Here is a 20,392-nt window from a genome sequence, read left to right as displayed (position 1 = left end):
ACTGTGGCTAACCTGTCCTCAGCAGGGAGCTTCCCCAGTACTACTCTCCCCTCTGTTCTGAGCCCACTTGCTCCTTTGCAATGTTTCCACTCTGTCCCACTCCCTAATAGATGATTTGTCCTCTCTGCCCAGCCCCTAGTTCTGATATTTGAGTTGTCTGTGATCTGGGTAGTACTTAGGAGGTAGAACCAAAGCCTTGTTGATCGGATTGGGAGTTTCTAACTTCCTATTAAAGGCACTGATTAAGCATCTATCATATAAAGTAAGATTATGATCCAGTAAGACAGATTCCACAAGTAGCACAGGAAGAATTGGTTTCTAGTACACTTCATGCCTTAGGACAGGAAATCCAGAAAAAAATTCTGTGGTACGTTAAGTGTGTACTCTAAGTTTCATTTCCATGTGAAAAACTGTAGTTAGCTAAAAAGTACATCCATGAAGAATCCTGATTAAACTTGTTTAATCCTGTTAAACTAGCTACTAGCTAAATAATCATTTCACAACAACTCAAGAACTCTGTAAAAGCATTTCCAATGAATATTTTATTCAGAAAAAAACCACAAAGAGATAAGGCAGAAACAAAAATCCCAGTCACTTGCAGTATCTGTCAGCTTTCAATTTGGTTCTCCTGTTTAAACAAAGAAAAATAGTAAAACTAATCTATGTAAAACATGCCACATGTATTCAACTGCTACTAAATATAAAAAGCTTTAAAACTGTGTGTTCAATTTTGGTTATTATATTACCACAACACATATATTAAAATATGTATGCTTTTAAATTTGGTTTCTATAAAAAATGAATTCTAATCTTATAAAAGTTATTTCCTAATATTCAATAAATGTTGCCTAAGGGCTTTTTCAATCCAAATAGCAATTTTAATTATTCCAGAATTTAAGAGTGCTTTAAATTTCCATTTAACAGGGTGAGAATGCTGTATTATTACAAGTGATAAAAGTTACAGGACATAGAGCTTATTCCGTTTTAGAGTCCACATCCTGAGTACATTTTATGTCCTCTTCTTGATTTCTTACAACTAGATACATATTCATTTGCTCAGCTGGAAAAAATTCTTAACATTATTTACTGACTTTAGGTATGAACTCTACCAGCTAGTTAACAGGAAATATGTAATTAAACATTGCCTTTATCAAGTAATTTAAAAAAAAGGGTAAGAGTAACTTTGCAACATAGGACTTGAATGAGCGGCTGGTGATTATCAAAATCTGGCACTTAAGTCATTTATACTTGTACACCCACAGCTAAACGTCTCTACCTGTTTTTCTATGTTGCAAATCTAGGACCTTACTTATCTACATAGGAAGAGTAATAAATATTAATAATGTGCTATGATAAACATCCTGCACTCTTCCAAATCTTAAAACTGCTTCAATTTCACTTGTTTAGCTTTTATACTTAGTTTTTTAGTTGATCTATGCTTATTTTAAGGAACCTGAACTACTCTAACAGAATCCATATAATTTTTATATTAGTCAAACTGCTTCTTTCCAACTCTGGTTCTAATAGTTATAAAAAGATAATGATAAATTCATGAAGTAGATACAGTCAAACCTGAATTTCTTAAAGTATATACTTATAATCGGTTATAATTTTTAGATATTCTTTCTTGACGGTCTTTTCCCAAACTCATGATGTCCTCTCTAGGTAATATTGCCACACTTACAAATTAGAAATAAAGACAAAAATGTGAAAACTACAGTAATTTAAGAGAATACAGGTTTTCTACATGCCATTTCTATTGGCTACTGAAGATAGTGGAAATAAGTAAATAAATAGCTACCTGTCCAGAAGCGTCTCATGCAAAAATCCATCTTTCTGAGCCTTTTTAAGAATTTCACTGTCTTCTTTACTTATTTTAAGTTTGTGGTCTTGGAAGCTCTGAAATTTCTTTCTGCAAAGAAAATGTCTTCATTGAAAAATACCTCAAACTCTGATTATACATATTTACGATTAAATTTATAAATACTGTTAATTTTTCACTTATTAAAAAAGTCTAATTGTAGGCCAGGTGCAGTGGCTCACACCTGCAATCTCAGCACTTTGGGAGGCCAAGGTAGGCGGATCACTCGAGGTCAGGAGTTCGAGAACAGCCTGGCCAACATGGTGAAACCCTGTCTCTACTAAAAATACAAAAATTAGCCGAGCATAGTGGCATGCGCCTGTAGTCCCAGCTACTCGGGAGGCTGAGGCAGGAGAATCACATGAACCTGGGAGGCGGAGGTTGCGATGAGCTGAGATTGCGGCACTGCACTCCAGTCTGTGGGACAGAGCGAGACTCCTTCTTGGGGAAGAAAAAAAAAGTCTAATTGTACTTTTTTCAATAAGTTGGAGCTTTTGAACAACAAAGATGACCTTCATGACCTCTCAAGAGGAGGGCCACTCATTGACTGGTTAGCACAAGGCCCCACTTCTATTAGGGCATGCTGGCTGGAGTCCCCTTTGTCCTGGCCATAGCACAGCCTTTGACTGGCATCACGCCCTTTCTATGAATGAATAGAGAGACTGACTAACCCGAGTGACTAGCTTTGGGAGCTGGTAGGATGATTAGGAAAACTGAACCCTCAAGAAAAGAAAAGCATTTAGCTCAGTGCTCTGTCTTAGAGACTACATTGTGTTGCCTCTTCTTGTCTATCAGTTTTCATTTTTTCAGACAGGGTCTTGCTCTGTCGCCCAGGCTGGAATGCAGTGGTGATCAGAGCTCACTGCAGCCTTGAACTCCTGGGCTCAAACAATCCTGTCTCAGCCTCCTGAGTAGCTGGGCCGACAGGCATGCACCACCATCCCCAGCTAATTAGGTAATTGATTTTTAAAGCACTTTGAGAAGCACTTCACTGCCAAATCTGTAGGTCTAAAAGGAAAAGCATACATACACATAATTGATTTCACATTGTTTTACATTTCCTTTGTCTTCTTCTGGAATGTCATCTTTTTTCTTGATTTCTCTTTCAGCACAAGATCTAATCTAGATATTGGAAAAGGGAATCCAATGGGTTATATGTTTATCTTCCACCTTCCCCACTTTACGTATCACATAAGAACATTCAAGATGATTTCTTATGCAGAAGAAAAAATTAACTGAGCAACTATATTCAGAAAAAGACAGGTTCTGGCTATGTGTTTTTACTTCATATATATCATCTATATGAGTAAGTGCCATCACATGCTTCCTCCACAGCCCTTGTGTCAGAAACGCTACAGACAAAATTATTTCAGAAGTATTTTACACATCAGATCCTGCTAGGCAATAAAGCAATCATTAACTAATTTTTGTCCTCCAAGTGAATACACTAGGATCAAATTATTCCTATTAGACAAGTGTTCATTTGATCACATTGAAAGCTTAATAGCTATTTTACATTGCACAGACTATTACGAAAGTATTAAAACTTAACATTAAACAACTTGTTTTTTTTTTTTTTTTTTTTTTGAGACGGAGTCTCGCTCTTTCACCCAGGCTGGAGTGCAGTGGTAAAATCTCGGCTCGCTGCAGGCTCCGCCCCCCGGGATTCATGCCATTCTCCTGCCTCAGCCTCCCGTAAACAACTTGTTTTTAATTAATTGGAACCCACCTCTTTTACTAGCTTCTTATATCCTCCTAAGTTTAGATAGATGTTTACTATCATATGTCATAAGTTAATTGATCTGCATTCAACAATTAGGATCACCCACAGAACAGGCAATTGGCAATGGTAAGGACTCATGTCTCCTAAGGGATCTCTGTGGCCAGAGTCCAGTTCCAGGGCTGCATAGAAAGTGATGACAAATAACGTGTTTGTGCCAATGACATCTTTGTGACAGTCTTGATTAGAGGGGTCCCAGACCTGAAAACATTCCCTGCTAGGGTCTGTAACACAATGCTACCTTTAGTAAGAGGGATCTGTGTTCTGGTCATAAAGGTGAAAGGCTGACAGAGGTAACACAAGGCTACCTTTAGTAAGAGGGATCTGTGTTCTGGTCATAAAGGTGAAGGGCTGACAGAGGTAACACAATGCTACCTTTAGTAAGAGGGATCTGTGTTCTGGTAGATAAGGCAAGGTCATAAAGGTGAAGGGCTGAGAGAGATTTGAAGAGCCTACAATTAAATGGTACGAGAAGGGTCCTAAATAATCACTGTTCAGAGCTTCCAAGTACTTGACTAACCAAAGACACCCAGAAAACTTTGTATTTCGTCTGAAAATTGCTTTAGTGAAAAATGCAATCATTGTGTATCTTTCTTTGTATAAGTGCAAAGCACTGCACATATATTTGCAATTGTTGCCTTCAGTAACACTTTTGTGATGATATCCTGCTGAAAAATAATTTAAACATGATACTATAAAATATAAATAAATAAAATGAAACGTAAGTCTCAAACCCATCTGCATTTCCCCAGTGACCTGTTTCCGGAGAAGGAATGTGCTATGAAATACTGAGAGTGGCCTCTGGAGTCAGCTGGGCCTGGGTACACATCCTGTTTTACCACACCTTGAAATCACTGTGATTTCCATGAATTGACTGACAAAAACCACGAGGATGTAAGGAGGGTCAGAGGCTTTCTTCCTGTCTGTAAGGCTGAGCTCACATGCACCTCACAGGAGCATTATGGAAATTCAAGATTACAACGCATGTGCCAGCTGCATGCAATGAAAAAATATAGCATTTCACTTCTCTAAGAAAATACTTACATTTTAGATTGAAATTGTTTGAGCTTTAGATTTGAAATTATCTGAAATCAAGAATATTCTAAAAGAAAATCAAACATATGACCGGAAATCTAACATGAAGAACATACACAGATTTGATAGATGCTTTTAAATTACACTGGTAGAGAAAAATGTAACACAAATTTTTATGTTCTAATTATAAGAACGAAGGACATTTTAGAAAAGGCATTTGCCCCCTCTCTTAGAGCCTTCCACTCTGGCCCCCACAATGCCTTACAGAGCAAATCTGGGTCAGACTGGATGCAACCTGTGATTCCCAACAGAGACAAACAAAGCAAGGTTTGTGATGCTCAGTACTGGGACGGAATGCCAAGAAACAGAAAAACCATGTGTCAAGATGGGGAGAGTTATTCTTTAAACACATCCTGGTATATGTTTATCATTAAAGATCAGTGCCTTTGCTCAGTTCTGGGATGGAATGCCAAGACACAGAAAAGCCATGTGTCAACAATACAGGAATTATTCTTTAGACACATCCTGGTATATGTTTATCATTAAAGATCAGTGGCTTTTGTGAATCTAAAAAATTAAGCCTTAAATGTTTTCATCAAATTCCAGTTAACTACCTGATTTATCTAGGTTATATTAACAATATTATTTAGAATTTCACCTTGAAATGAAGATGTCTGTGTAACTTTTATAATGATGTAAAACAAAGAGTAGGACTACGGAGGGCACAGGCCACTGGTGCAATGGATAACACGTCTGACTATGGATGAGGGAATTTAGCCTGGAATAAGGAATTTTTATTTCCAGCTTAGTGATGCACACAAATTTTAAAAATAAAATAAAAATAATGTTTTATGTGATTCATGTTTCTCCTAATGCAAAGAAGACAGGTACTATTAATAAAAATATTTTTAAAATGTAAAGGCTAAGGCCCCAGAAGTTCTGATTTTTTTATGTTTCATAGAGTGATTATCATCACAGAAGCTCAAGCATTACATAAATACAAATGTGTATACCCCTGACCTGGTAATTCTGCTTCTGGAAATTTATCTTCAGGTCCACCTGCACATCTACAAATTGATGCATATTCAATGTTATGTACTGCAGCACTGTTTATAAGAGCAAAAGACTGGAAACAGCCTAAATTTCTATCTATAAGAGACAAAATAAAGGTACATCCCTAAAATGGAGTATTATGTGGTTGTTAAAAAAGAGAAAGAGAGGAAAAGCAAGAAAAAGAGAAAACTTTCTACATTCAAATTAATAGTAGAAAACTCTCCAAGATACAATTTTAAGGGAAAAAAAAATCAAAGTAGAGAAGAATATAGAGGAGGCTACCTTTAGTGTAAAATAGTTGAAAATTATAAATATATTCATGTTTATAAAGAAATTTTAGGAGGCTATAAAAGAACAAAACAAAGGAAAAGAGGAACAGGAGCTGGGACACAGGTGAGTAAGACGCATGGGAGGCATATGTCTTCAAATGCTTTTATTTGAAAATGTTGGACCACGTGTACATGTTACCTATTTTAAAAATTAGATTTTAAAATACAAGCAAGAAAACAAGAACATGAAAGCCTAAAAAGAGCATGTGGAACTACCAGAAAAAGATACTAATCCATGGAGATAATGGCAAGGTAGCTCCTAGATGCACTCATTTCTCTACCACATTGTATAAATGAGCCATCAACTATAGGATTTATAATTAAAAATGAGTCTATTTGAAACACCACATTATAAAAAGCTATTAACTAAATCTTTAAAGTGACAGTAAATTACCATTTAACATTTTAAAGAGATACAGTCACATCGCATGTATGAATGTAGTCACCTGTAGAAAATGTCTTCGTTACCTTGAGTTACCCTGACCATTTCTTCTTCTCCTGCTGTTTCACGTTTTGCTTCTATGTCCCTTGCTTCACTGCATCTAATAAAGCAGCTATTTGAGGCCAACAAAGCCTTTTTCCCCTAAGTGAAACAAAATAACAAAATAGCCATGAGGATACTTCTTGTAGAAGAAACATTAATTAAGTGTTTAGACTGAATTAATTTTTCCTCCCTGATTTAAAAATCACAGAAAATAACTTAGAGAAAAACCTGAAAAATATAATACAAGAACATATAGAAAAGGAAACCAAAATCACCTTTCATTTTAGTATTCAAAGATTAGCACAATAAACATTTGTAGTGTATCTTCCTAGTAGGACTAAATTCTAATTAGATAAGGTAAGATTGCTTCCTTTCTAAAAGATCTACTGAAGATAAAACTGATTTAGTTCAGTTTGAAAAGTTAACTTTAAAGACAACATAATTATGAATGCATACTTTATTCAAATATTAGCATTTTAAGTAAAATTTATTTTCTTCACAATTAGAAAACATGAAAAGGTATATACAATCCTTTGGTGTTTCAAATTTAAGAATCAATGTCTGAGGGACTTTTGTGTGTGAAAATAAATATTCATATACTTTTTTAGTTGCTTAATGTCTGATGTATTACACGGCTTTCTATTAAACAAAACTTTAAAAACTGATTTTCTTGTGTATCTAAATCTGGGTTATAAATTTGGTTAGCTTAACTCCCTTAACAAATATAATGTTTATTTATAACTTGTATTTGGTTGATTTTCTTGGAAAACTTGGAATACCATAACACTTAGACAAAATATTTATAAATACAATGATTAAAAAATATGTTAACCTTATATCACATCCAGTTAAAAACGTGCTGATAACATGGATTTAATTTCTTAGTCAAGTCACAAGGGCTGGGTGGTCTCTCATCTGGATGGCTCCTGGTGTGCCCTGGAACATGGCGGTGTGGTCCAAGGCGATTTAAACCTGTGCCACAGATTATTCAGCTGAGTCCTTTTTGCAATAGAGTTTTAAGACCTTCTTTCATTTAAACTTAAAATTTTTGAAATTTAGTGTCCTTCCTAAAAATGAAATGAACTTTCCTAAAGTGTTGTATTATTAGTACTATCTAAGTCATCATCCTGGCCTTATGAAATAATGTCATTTTCTACTGGTGTAACTTTTATTAGAAGTATCTCATCATAACTAGTAGGATCATCTCAAAGGGGTTGCAACAGATTAGCAGGTAATGAAATCAATGTAGTGTTTCCTGAATGGTATTGGGTGGGTGGCGGGGGGGAAGGAATATACACAGACACACAGAGGAAGGGGTAAAAGAGAATAAGAAATATCAAGGTACATAACACATGGACAAGTATTGTTAAGTACAACTCTTGCTTCAGTTATACATGTGTGTGTGCTGGGCTGCAATGTAAAAATGCATTTCTCAATGGATTGGGTCAAGATAGTTTTCAAGTCACTGACAATATTTTATCGTAGGGGATGAGGAAATCAGTCTAAGTGATTACCTCTTTCTGGTGGGATGTTTGTTTAATCTGTCATCTTAGAAAACACTGCTGAGTTCCTATTTTCAGTTCATTATTGTATACTACCAAAGCTGCTACTCAAAGGCTGAGCTTATCTTCTATTTGTTCTGCGTGGTGCCCAGTAGTCCTTACTGTTTTTGATATAGTTATCTACTTTTTAAACACTACTTAGCACTCACATATTTTTGTTCAATCTTTACTTCTCACACAAACAGAAAAAGGAAATTATGTATTCTGTATCAACAAGGATTTAACAAAACATCCATATACAACTGTCTACTTACTAAAATTAAGAATTAGTATATTATCTTTATTCTTCTTATATTAAAACTATCTTTTCATACACTATTTTAAGCTTATGAACTGAAAGTCTTTTAGAGATAATTTACTTCAATGAACTATTATTATTTATTTTACACACAAATTGTCACAACTTGGTCTTAGCAAGCTCCACTGTTCGCTGACAGTCTCTAATGCTTCTGAAAGCATCCATGATTTCTGCTACAAAGAAGATACTTAGGGACTATTCTGTTTTCCTACTCTGAGACCTAAAATTGACTGGTTCTTTAATGGAAATGAGATCCATATCTAGGCAATAAGGGTATACAGAAATAATTGTGGGCAAAAGTACTAATGCTATTTTTGTTGCACTATATTTTGAGATCTCTTTAAGGCTCTATGTTCTTATTGATTTATTCCAATTTAATGTATTATACTATTGCATCCTACTTTTTCTTTTTAAATATGTTATGATTGACTTTCTGTTAAAAGTCACAGACTTTCTGTTAAACTGACAGGAAGTTTTTATAAACAATAACAGCACTTACATTTTGAAAGACTGGTTCCAATTGTTCTCTTGGTCCAATTGCATCTGAACCCCCAACAAGTTCATCTGAATTTATACCAAGATATTTTCCATAGCCAGATTTCAGGGCAATTCTGTACATTAATAAGATAGACAAAAGTTAAAAACTGAGAGAAAATTAATTATAGAACATCAAAACAGGACATGTGTATGTGTGTGGGTGTGTACATATTTAAAATTTCAGACTGGACATATTCCAAGTGTTCAAAAGATGCATGTGGCTGAGTGGTGACTCACTCCTATAATCCCTGTGCTTTGGGAAGCCAATGGGAGAATTGCTTGAGGCAAGAAATTCAAGATCAGCCTGGACAACATAGTGAGACCCCATCTCTACAAAAAATTTAAATAATTAGCTGGGCATGGTGGTGTGAGCATTTAATACCAGCTACTTGGGAGGCTGATGCAGGAGGACTGCTTGAGCCCAGAAATTTGAGGTTATAGTGAACTATGATCACACCACTGCCCTCCAGCCTGGGTGACAGAGTGAGACTCTGTGCCTTCAAAAAAAAAAAAAAGCTACATGTGACTAGTTGTTGCCATATTGGACAGTGCAGTTTTAAATTTAGTTTTATATTTTGCTTTTTTAATATAAACATTGTAACATGTATTTTCAAAATTCATCATTCTTCAATTATACCTCTTTAAAGTTCAATAATAAATTACTAAAACTTACTTTTTCTCTTTTCATAAATAGTTCTATTTATATCTATTCTGTACATAAAACTGATTTATCTTTAGAGAAAATTCCTAGAAATAATTGGATCAAGGAGTATAAACTATAAAGTTCTTATGTCATCAAACTGTTTTCCAGAAAATGCTGCTTCCATTTACATTCTTACCTAAAATTAACAGAGTATGTTTTGTATCATGGATTTTTTTTTAAACATTATGACTCAAAAAAAAATACTTGAAAACCTGATATGGAAAAAAACAGTATCCTATTAATTTGCATTTTAGTAGTTAACTAGAATAACAATTGTTTTTCTTTTCCTTTCCTTTTTAGTTTTTAGATTATCTGATAATGTCCCTTGTCCATTTTTCTATTGAGATCTGACTGTTCACAATTTTTCTACTGGGGTCTTCAGTGCTATGAATTCTATACAAGATACACATGAAGAGTAAGAACTCACTGCCTATTAAGATTGTTGCAAATATTTTCCTCATTTGTCAGTTAATTTTCTTTATAATCCTTTTTTGTTTATAATTGCAAAGCAGTTTAAAATTACTGAATTTTTTCTTCCTCTGCTTTTATTCTTTGTCTTTCACCATACTTATCAGACTTTCAAAGAAAGTATAGAAATAATCATCTTAATGTGATTTTTTAAAATTATGATTTCTAATTTTTACCTTACCAAGAATCCCCTGGGATGCCAGAATTGACTTTTACTCCTTTATATGTTAATGATTATATAACAGAAATCATTATCATGTTGATGTAACCAATTACTAAAATATGTAAATTCACTTTCAGTATCTTTTTCCCAAAGAATCATTCTATACTTCTGCACAAGGTGAGAATAAAAAAGGTTACTTTATAAAATGACTGTAAAAATAGTGAGTAAAAATATTCTTTTGGTCGTTATGATGCTGTAACATTCTCTGCTGGTTTCAACAATATTCCTTTTTTTAGTCTTCCTGTTTGTCTTTAGACTTCCAAACAGTGAGTTTAAATATCATAGCAACAGTGAACCAGGTTTTGTACTATCTGATTTTTTAATCTATCTTATTAGGTGTGTGAAATTATTAATCTTCATTTTTTAACGTACATATCTTTTTTCCAGCCTAGCATTATATATTGACAGGAAATCCAACAAAAGTGATCACAAAATCTACTTTTCAAAAAAGATATTTCGTTTTTTATATCAAAATTACCCTGTGGGCTTAAGTAAGACAGATACTAAAATTTTAAATGAATACAATTAAATTTTTAAAATAACTGGTTACTAATTATATTACAACATAAGCTCACCTGGAATCAGATAATTTGACAGCTGTAAACTGCTCTGGGGACTTATCAACTATTGGAGAAAAAACATCTGAAAATAAAATTGACATTTGCTATAAATATAAAGAGATTATTTTGCTTTAAAAAATGTGGCTATTCTGCAATTAAATGTAAGAATATTCAGATATACTGATGTTACTGTAATACTGTATCTTTGGAATTAAGATCTATTTTACCTTCTTTTAACTACAGTGCTAATTTTATATACTGAGTAAGACAGGGTGATATAATGCTTATTTAGTATCTTTCGAGATAGCTTCTCTTTATGTTTTAAAATACAGTCATAAATGAGCCCTTATTTAAAAAGCTAAATGCTTTCATTTATTCAAGGGATGGCCTTGCTAACTAAACAATGCTGCTTTTTATCTTCTAATTACTTTGTATCTCATTAGTGCTTCCTCTAATGGGCTAAAGAAAATGAGGAAACTTCAAATTGTTAAACGCACCCAGGTTAGTTTTGGTAATAGGTCTGAATAAAAAAGAAATTCAAACATTTTTGACTCAAATAGGTTTTCTTTTTTACTTTCCACTTACTATTTTAATTATTCATGTTGTTTTGATTTCCAAAGATACTCTTCTGGAACTATACGGAATGTTTTCAAATGCTTATATTAGAAAGAGAGACTTGCCAACGGCTGGTAAATATTAAGGAATTTAAAAAAATGGAAGAGTCAAATGCAATGCTTCCATTCCTTTGGAAAATGTTTGAGACTAGTTAGAGTTTGGCCTAAGTGAATGAATGTCCTAAAATCTACACTTGTGGCAGCCTCTTCCCTTCCAGACACAAACCTTCTTTGTGTGGAGCTCCCAGAGTAAAAAGACCATTGTCGAGTGCATGTATATAGGTTCCCTCATCCATTTCAATGGCTATGGTTCCTGAAATTTCACCAAAGTTTGTCACTGTCCACCAGATTCCTAAAAAATAAAATTGATATTTCAACTTTATATTTTAGACACAGAGTCCTTTGTTATTTATAACTTAGTTTTAAAAACTTTTTATTTTGCAGTTGTAAGAAGTAATACAAAGATCTCACATATTCTTTACTCGCTTTGTCTCAATGATGACATCTTGCATAAGTATCATACACTGTTAGAATCAGGAAACTGACATTGATATAATCCATGAAGCTTATTCAGATTTCACCAGTTTTACATGTACTTGTTTGCATGTATGTGCACAGATTCATGTGACTACCAGCACAGTCAGGATTAGGTTTTTAAAACACAAAATAGCAACATACAGCCAGGCATGGGGGTGCATGCCTGTAATCCCAGCTACTCAGGGAGGTGGGAAAGAGGATCACTTGAGCCCAGGAGTTCAAGGTTATACTGAGCTATGATCATGCCACTGCACTCTAGCCTGAGTGACAGAGCAAGGTCCTTTCTCGAAAAAAGACCAAAACAAAACAAAAGGCAACATGTGAAGGTACAAAGTGATATTTGGAGAACGGTCTCTCTCATGATACACCCCAGCCATCTATTCATGCCTGCTTTCCAGAGGCAATGCCTATCATAATATTTCTGAAAAATGCCTCCACAGGAAGACTTTCTAGCACAGTAATCTTTTTTTTTTTTTTTTGAGATGGAGTCTCGCTTTGTTGCCCATGCTGGAGTGCAGTGATGCGATCTTGGCTCACTGCGACCTCTCCCTCCCAGGTTCAAACAATTCTCTGCCTCAGCTTCCCGAGTAGCTGGGGTTACAGGCGCGTGCCACCATGCCCAAATAATTTTTTGTATATTTTTAGTAGAGACGGGGTTTCACCACTTTGGCCAGGCTGGTCTTGAACTCCTGACATCGTGACCCACCTGCCTCTGCCTCCCAAAGGGCTGGGATTACAGGTGCGAGCCACCGCACCCGGCCAGTAATCTTAACTATGATTTTAGATTGAAAGCAAAACGAGCAGAATCTATGTCTATGTATACTAATTTCCAATTTGCCAATAGAAATGTTAGACTCTAGCAACAATTATTTTAGCAGTTGTTATAAAAGTTTATATCTTAATGTTAAAAAATATCCTCAAACCTCCTCCTAAATTGTACTTTAACTACAGTAGAAATGAGTCAATCATTAACTGGATATGACATATTAAGGAATTCTTGTTAATTTTACAAGGTCTGATAATGACATAGTATAATGTATAAAAATAAAGAACAAAACAGGTGATGAGAGAAAGACATACCACTTTAAGAAATGTACATTTATGTACTTATGGGTAAAATGACATAATATCTGTGATTTTACTTAAAATTTTCTAGGAAAAAATGTGTGTGTGGGTGTGTATGTAAATGCAATGAGAATGGCAAAATATTGATAATTAATGCTGGGGCCTGGGCACATGGGGGATTCATTATATTCTATATATGGAATAGTTGGATATTTCCATAATAAAAAGGTTTTAAAGATTGAGTTAATTCCACTGCACAAAATTTTCCATTCAACTAAACATTTCATGCTTTTCATAATCAATTTTAAAATACATAAAATTTTAGCTAAAATGATGCTGGACCCTTATCTAACACCAAATACAAAAAGTAACTTAAAATAGACCAAAGACCTAAATATAAGAGCTAAAGTTAGAAAACTTTTAGAAGAAAATGGGAAAAGCTTCATGACAATGAATTTGGCAATGATTTCTTGTATAGAACATCAAAGGCACAGGCAACAAAAGAAAACATAGACAAACTGGACTTTATCAGAATTAAAAACTTTTGTGCATCAAGAACCACTGTCAACAGAGTAAAAGGCAACCCAGAGAATGGAGAAAATATTTGTAAACTACATACAGTATAAGGAATTAATATCCAGACTATATAGAGAACTCCAAAAAGACAAATACCACAATTCAAAACTGGGCAAAGGATATACATGGACATTGCTCCAAAGATGATATACGAATGGCCAATAAGCACTTGAAAAGACGCTCAACATCACTAGTCACTAGGGAAATATAAATCAAAACCATAATGCAATACCACTTCACACCCATTAGAATAGCTATTATCAAAACAAACAAACAAACAACAGAAACCAAGAAAACCAGAAAACCAAATGTTGGGCAGGATGTGGAGAAACTGAAACCCTGTGCAATGCTGGTGGGAAGGTAAAATGGTGCATGTATTTAAATGCCACTGAAGTGTACACGTAAAAATAGAAAAACTGGCAAATTCTATATTTTGTATATTTTACCTCCACACACACACAAAACCAACGGAGAAAAAGAAAATTAATCAAAGTTAAAATTTCAACTAAAGATGATTAGAAAGCAATAAAACTAATGACAATTTAGATGACTGAGTTATAGCTACTATTGTTTTCAGTAAAAGAAATAATGCTTTATTCAGAATCATTATGAACAGTGTTATGGTTAGCAAGTCTTTCTTATACATGTAATAGTTAATAATTTTAAATTAGTTTTATTTTGTATGTTCTATGCCACGTTCACCAAGTACACTTAATATTAAAATAAAATCATTGAAATATAATATCTCATTAATGCTTTGCAAATGAGGAAGAAATTTCTGGCAGACAAGCTCCTCAAAATTTTCACACTCTGTCCAAGTAGGGAAATGATACAATAACATTACTTATAATATTGTCAACTGAAAAAATTACTTTGAGCAGATGCCAGTATTTTTTCTCAATGAGATTTCAAAGAATAAAGCTAAACACAGTATCATCAAGAATTAAATGTGAGCATTCTGCCTATTTTCTGCAAGTGGCCTACATTCAACCTTTGGAGGTATGCTTATATGTTTAACGACTAAAGTAACATAACATAATACTTAACGGTGCCACTCTGGGGTTTTAGCTGTGAAAAAGCAGTGGATCCTAAGAACAGTGGGCGCTGAAGTTCCCTGTCTTTACATCAGGTTACAGCTCAAGCTGTGTATATGCTGCAGACGCCCAAGCTGAATTTAAGAGAATCCACTCTAAAATATTACTTGCTATTTAGACGCATGATTAAAGTTATTTCCCTTTAAACCTTAGGCACATGGTCAAATATTCCTGCTGTGTTGTCTCACAATGCATAACAAAGATTTTCACATAGTTTAGAATGTTTATGTATGTCTGGCATGCCTGTAATCCCAGCACTTTGAGAGGTGGAAGCAGGAGAATCACTTAAGCCCAGGAGTTCAAAATCAGCCTAGGCAACAAAAGGAGATCCCCATCTCTACAAAAAAATTAAGAAATTAGCTGGGTATGGTGGTACGAGCCTGTGCTCCCAGCTACTCGGGAGTCTGAGGTAAGAGGATTGCTTGAGCCTACGAGGTCGAGGGTGCACTGAGCCATGATCACGTCACTGCACTCCAGCCTGAGCAACAAAGCAAGAGCCTGTCTCAAAAAAAAAAAAATGGCCCGATGCACCAGTGTCATGGCTGATAAGATACTACCAGGGCACCCTCATTCTAGCATCAAGGCTGTGTGACAGCTCACCTCACCTTCTGACTAACCCAGTGCTTCTGTGCTAAGGGCCCCCTTAAATCTCTACCTTCATTATGTGCTTGGCACAAAGGAATGATATATCTTAGATTTGGAAATGGAATTTTCTTCCCCAATCTTACTGTAGTCTAAGTACCCTTCACAGACCTTCTATTAACCCATAGCTGACTTAGCTTTAGTTCCTGGGTAAATAAAATATGTGTTTTGCAAACTACAATGTTGTAAGTTCAATTGCTTCTGAATCTAGCAGAGCTCAGTGAAACTCTTTGCTTACAGACGTGCTCATTTTTATTAATGTCACACATGGTATTCTCCATGTGAAAGACAGAATGCCTTTCATCCTATTTACCAATCCCTTCAGATCCTTGTGAGGAACCAACAGAACAGCTTTAAAAAATTAAAAGGTTTTTTTCTTTCCCTTCACAAATAGGCACATGCTTACTTATACGGCAAGTTTAGAATATCCACAATGCAAAAGAAGGTAGAAGGACAAAGAGAAAAAGACGCAGAAGGACTTCCTCTTCCAGCCAAGATGGACTTGCCTTTCCACCATGACCAACCAGAAAACAGAAACTGGATAGGATATTTGAGAAAACTGTTTTTGGGGATTGGAACACAGGCAGAACAGGACTGTGATATTTGACAACAGGAAAACACAGGAGGCAAATCTCACACGCATTTCTGTTTTCTGTCCAATGGCAGTTTCTTGACCACACAGAGAGAGGTAGAGACTCCAAAAATGAGGCAATGTCATTGTCACTAAGCTGAGAGTCTTGCAGTGCTAACATGTTGGGAGTTTAGAGAATAAGGTACTGGAGAAGAGGGAACTACATACAGGTGAGGCCTCAAAAGAGTATGCAAAAGTTCTCTGCAGGTCTAGGGCCAAGGGCTGGGGGGAGTACATACAGTAGGCAGGCTCCACAAGGCCTCTGCAGAGTGGCTGGCACTTCTGAGGGCTGACTGGAGATGCCAGAGATCACACAAATTTGGGACAAAGCAGAGTGGAGAGAACTCACCAAGTAGACCTAGAACATGTGGCTGAAGCCCATGAGGATGAACCTTTCCTAGAGTAAGAGTCACTGTCTATGGGCAAAACCCTAATAAGTAATCACAAACTAACAAAGGCCCAGGCTTGACAGGAGCAAAAGGGTGGTCAAATAATTTAATTAGGCATCAAGACATTTAACAGAAATAAAGGTTAAAATGTTACGAAAATGAAAGACTGAATTTATAAGGAAGACTTAACAATCCTAAATGTGTACACATGACAGCTTCATAATACTTTAAGCAAAAACTGCTGAAGTGGACAGATCTAGAATTACAGCTGGAGATTTTAACATAACTCTCAATACATTTTGGGATGAGTAAAAAATCAGTAAGGACACAGAAGATGTGCATAGTCACAAGCTCCACCAGTTGATCTAACTGACATCTAAAGAACACTGAACCGCTGGGTGCTGCGGCTCGCGCCTGTAATCCCAACACTTTGGGAGGCTGAGGTGGGTGGATCGCCTGAGGTCAGGAGTTTGAGACCAGCTTGGCCAATGTGGTGAAACCCCGTCTCCATTAAAAATATAAAAAAAAAATTAGCCAGGCGTGGTGGCAGGTGCCTGTAATTCCAGCTCCTCTGGAGGCTGAGGCAGGACAATCATTTGAACCTGGGAAGCAGAGGCTGCAGTGAGCCGAGATCGCACCACTGCACTCCAGCCTGCTGGGCAACAGAGCGAGACTTCATCTCCAAAAAAAAAAAAAAAAAAAAAAAAAAACAACCAAAAAAACCCTTAACCAACATCTGCAGAATACACATTCTTTGCCAAGTGTACATGGAAATTCACTAAGAAAGTATGTTCTCCAACTATACTATAAATGAATTAGAAATCATCAACAATAATATACCTATAATATATGTAGTAGAAATTAAAAACAATACACTTTTAAATAACTCAAGTGTCCATGAAAAGAAAAATCACAAGGAAAACTAGATGATATTTTGAATGGAATGAAAATGAAAACAAAATGTGTTGACTATAACTAAAACTAAAGTGGAATAAAGAGATCTAACTCCTTTCTTAAGAAGCAATAAAACAAGAGCAAAGTAAACTGAAAATAAGTTAAAGAGAGGAAAAAAAAAAGATTGAAAATAAATTAAATAGAAAATGAAAACAAGAGAAAATAAGTAATACTGAAACAGGCATGTTCAACCTGAGAGCTGCATGTGGCCCAGGCCAGCTTTAAATGCAGGCCAACACAAATTCATAAGCTTTCTTAAAACATTATGAGATTTTTTTGCTTTTTTTTTTTTTTTTTTTGGCTCATCAGCTTATCGTTAGTGTATTCCATGTGTGGCCCAAGACAATTCTTCTTCCATTGTGGCCCAGGGAAGCTAAAACATTGAATACCCCTGTACTAAAAGATCATTAATGATCTAAAATAAATGATCTTATAAAGAATTGATAAACCTCCAGCTAGACTGACTGATCCAGGAAAAAACAGAAAAAACACAAATTACCAATATGAAGAGATTGCAATATAGATTAGATTCTACAGACATTAAAAGGATATTAAAGCAATATTCTGAACAATTTTATGCCAATAAATCCAACAACTTGGATGAAATGAAATTTTCCTAAAAGATACAAGTTACCAAAACTGACAACAGAAAAATCTGAAAATATCTCTTAAAAAATCTTAATTTTCCCACAAAAAACTAAAACCAAACCAAACAAAACCCTCTAGGTTCAGATGACTTCACTGGTAAATCCTATCAAACACGTAAGGAAGAAATCATACCCATTTTATACAGCTATTTCCCAAAACAGGGAAGGAGACAGCACTTCCCATCTAATTTTATGACACCCAAAATCACCTTGACACCAAAATCAAATAAAGCCATTACAAGAAAAGGATACAAAAGTCCAATATCTCCCATCAACACCAATATAGAAATCTTAAAAAAAAAAAAAAAAAAAAAAAAAACCTAGAAATCAAATCTAGCAATACCCCAAAGGATAACACACTACAACAAAGTGGTGTTTATGTCAGGGATGTAAAGTTAGTTTAAAAGTTGAAAATGAAACCAATGTAATTCATTGGCAGAATGAAGAAAGTTGTACGATCATCTCAACAGATACAGAAAGAGGCATTTGACAGCATTAAACATCGTTATGATAAAAACTCCCAAGAAACAAAGTTTAAAAGGAATGTCCTCATTTTGATAAAGGTTTTCTCTGCAGATCCTACAGACATCATACCATATGGTGGACTACTGAAAGCTTTCTGCCTAAGCTTGGGAACAATGCAATTATGCCCATTCTCATGACTTCTGTTCAACACGATGGAAGTCCTGGACAGTATAATAAACCAATAAAAAGCAAGACAAGACATAAGGATTAGAAAGAAAGAAGTAAAACGATAGTCACAGGAAACATAATTGCAAATTTCTTAGTTTTCTATATAAGCAAACCACTAGAAGTAATAAGTGAAACAGACTTATGAGACTACAAAGTCACTACACAAAAATCAATTGTATATCTACATGCTGACAGCAAACAACTGGAAAATCAAATTCAAAAGTTCTATTGACAGTAGTGTAAAATTATAAAATACTTAAGAATAAATGTTTAAACAGTCATGCAAGACTGCTACATTGAAAATTATGAAATATTGAGGCCCAATATTAAGATGTTGATTCTCCCGCAGATGATCCGGACTCAATACAATTCTCTGAGAAAATCCAACAGGCTTCACTGTAGAAATTAATAAGTTAATAGTTAATAAGTACAAAGTTGGAGGATTCACACTACCCGATCTCAAGACTTCATGAAATTATAGCAATCAAGAGAAATAGACCAACAGAAAAACAGACAATCAATAGAACAGAGTCCAGAAATAGACAAATACATAGAAAGTTAATTGATTTTTTATGAAGATACCAAACTGGATTAATGCAAAAAGAAAACACCAGTGGTGCTGGCACAAATGGCTATCAAGATGTTAAAAAAAAAAAGTAAATCTTGAAACTGAACTTACACCATGCCAAAAATTAATTTGAGATTAATGACAGATTTAATGTAAAAACTAAAACTATGATCCCTCTAAAAGACAATGTAGAATATTTTCCTGACTTTGGGGTAAGCAAAGATCTCTTAGATCAAAGAGATAAGGCAGTAACCACAAAATAAACAAAAAATAAACTAAGCTTTATAAAAATTAAAAGCTTCTGACCATCCTGGCTAACATGGTGAAACCCCATCGCTACGAAAAACACAAAAAATTAGCTGGGCGTGGTGGCGGGTGCCTGTAGTCCCAGCTACTTGGGAGGCTGAGGCAGGAGAATGGCGTGAACCCAGGAGGTGGAGCTTGCAGTGAACCAAGATCGCGCCACTGCCCTCCAGTCTGGGTGACAGAGCAAGACTCCATCTAAAAAAAAAAAAGAAAAAAGCTGTCCATCCAAAAACCACCATTAAGAAACAGAAAAGGTAAAACTCAGACTGGGAGAAAAGACTGATAACACCATCAACTCTTGGCAAGGATGTAACTGGAGCACTAATTCATTCTTGGTGGGAGGGTAAAATGGCACAACCACTATAGAAAATTTTTGGCAGTTTCTTATATAGTTAAACATTCACCTATCCTTTGACACAGCAATTCCACATCTACATATCTACCCTAGATATTTACCCTAATTTTAGAATTGTTGATTTGCCATTTCAAAAGCAATGATTCTTCCAGAACATTAGCTTTATACCATTCCATATTTTATATATTTTTAAGTGACCATAATTTATGAAGATTCAAAATGCAACTTGCCAAGTTTTGAAAGAGAAAAAAAAGTATGGAAACAACTAAACGGAAAATAGGCTGGTTAAGTGTGTTTGGGTCAGTTTATTTCTAGTATCATTTACAGGCTACCCTGATGTTGTATTTAAAATTTTCATTCATTTCAGAGTTCAGAAAATAATTTTTCCTGTGAAGATACTTCGTTTAAGAGACAACTGACTTCTACAA

General features: G+C 35.1%; 1 protein-coding gene across 1 annotated transcript; it reads right to left on the bottom strand.

Moving 5' to 3' along the window:
- Nucleotides 1-571: 571 nt before the first annotated feature.
- LOC115834045 (protein FRG1-like) lies at nt 572-11,818 on the bottom strand. The gene is made up of 7 exons (XM_030808825.1): nt 11,734-11,818; nt 10,909-10,957; nt 8,902-9,013; nt 6,537-6,641; nt 2,892-2,983; nt 1,802-1,912; nt 572-628 (listed from the first exon to the last, which is right to left on the bottom strand). Exons 1-7 carry the CDS (start codon nt 11,801-11,803, stop codon nt 592-594), a joined length of 576 nt encoding a protein of 191 aa, XP_030664685.1. The 5' UTR covers nt 11,804-11,818; the 3' UTR covers nt 572-591.
- Between the last annotated feature and the right edge of the window lie 8,574 nt (nt 11,819-20,392).

The sequence above is a fragment of the Nomascus leucogenys genome, unplaced genomic scaffold (genome assembly GCF_006542625.1).
Source record: "Nomascus leucogenys isolate Asia unplaced genomic scaffold, Asia_NLE_v1 000828F_84451_qpd_obj, whole genome shotgun sequence".
NCBI lineage: Eukaryota > Metazoa > Chordata > Mammalia > Primates > Hylobatidae > Nomascus > Nomascus leucogenys.
The sequence above is the reverse complement of the archived record's forward strand: the minus strand, read 5'-3'. Positions and strand labels throughout refer to the sequence as shown.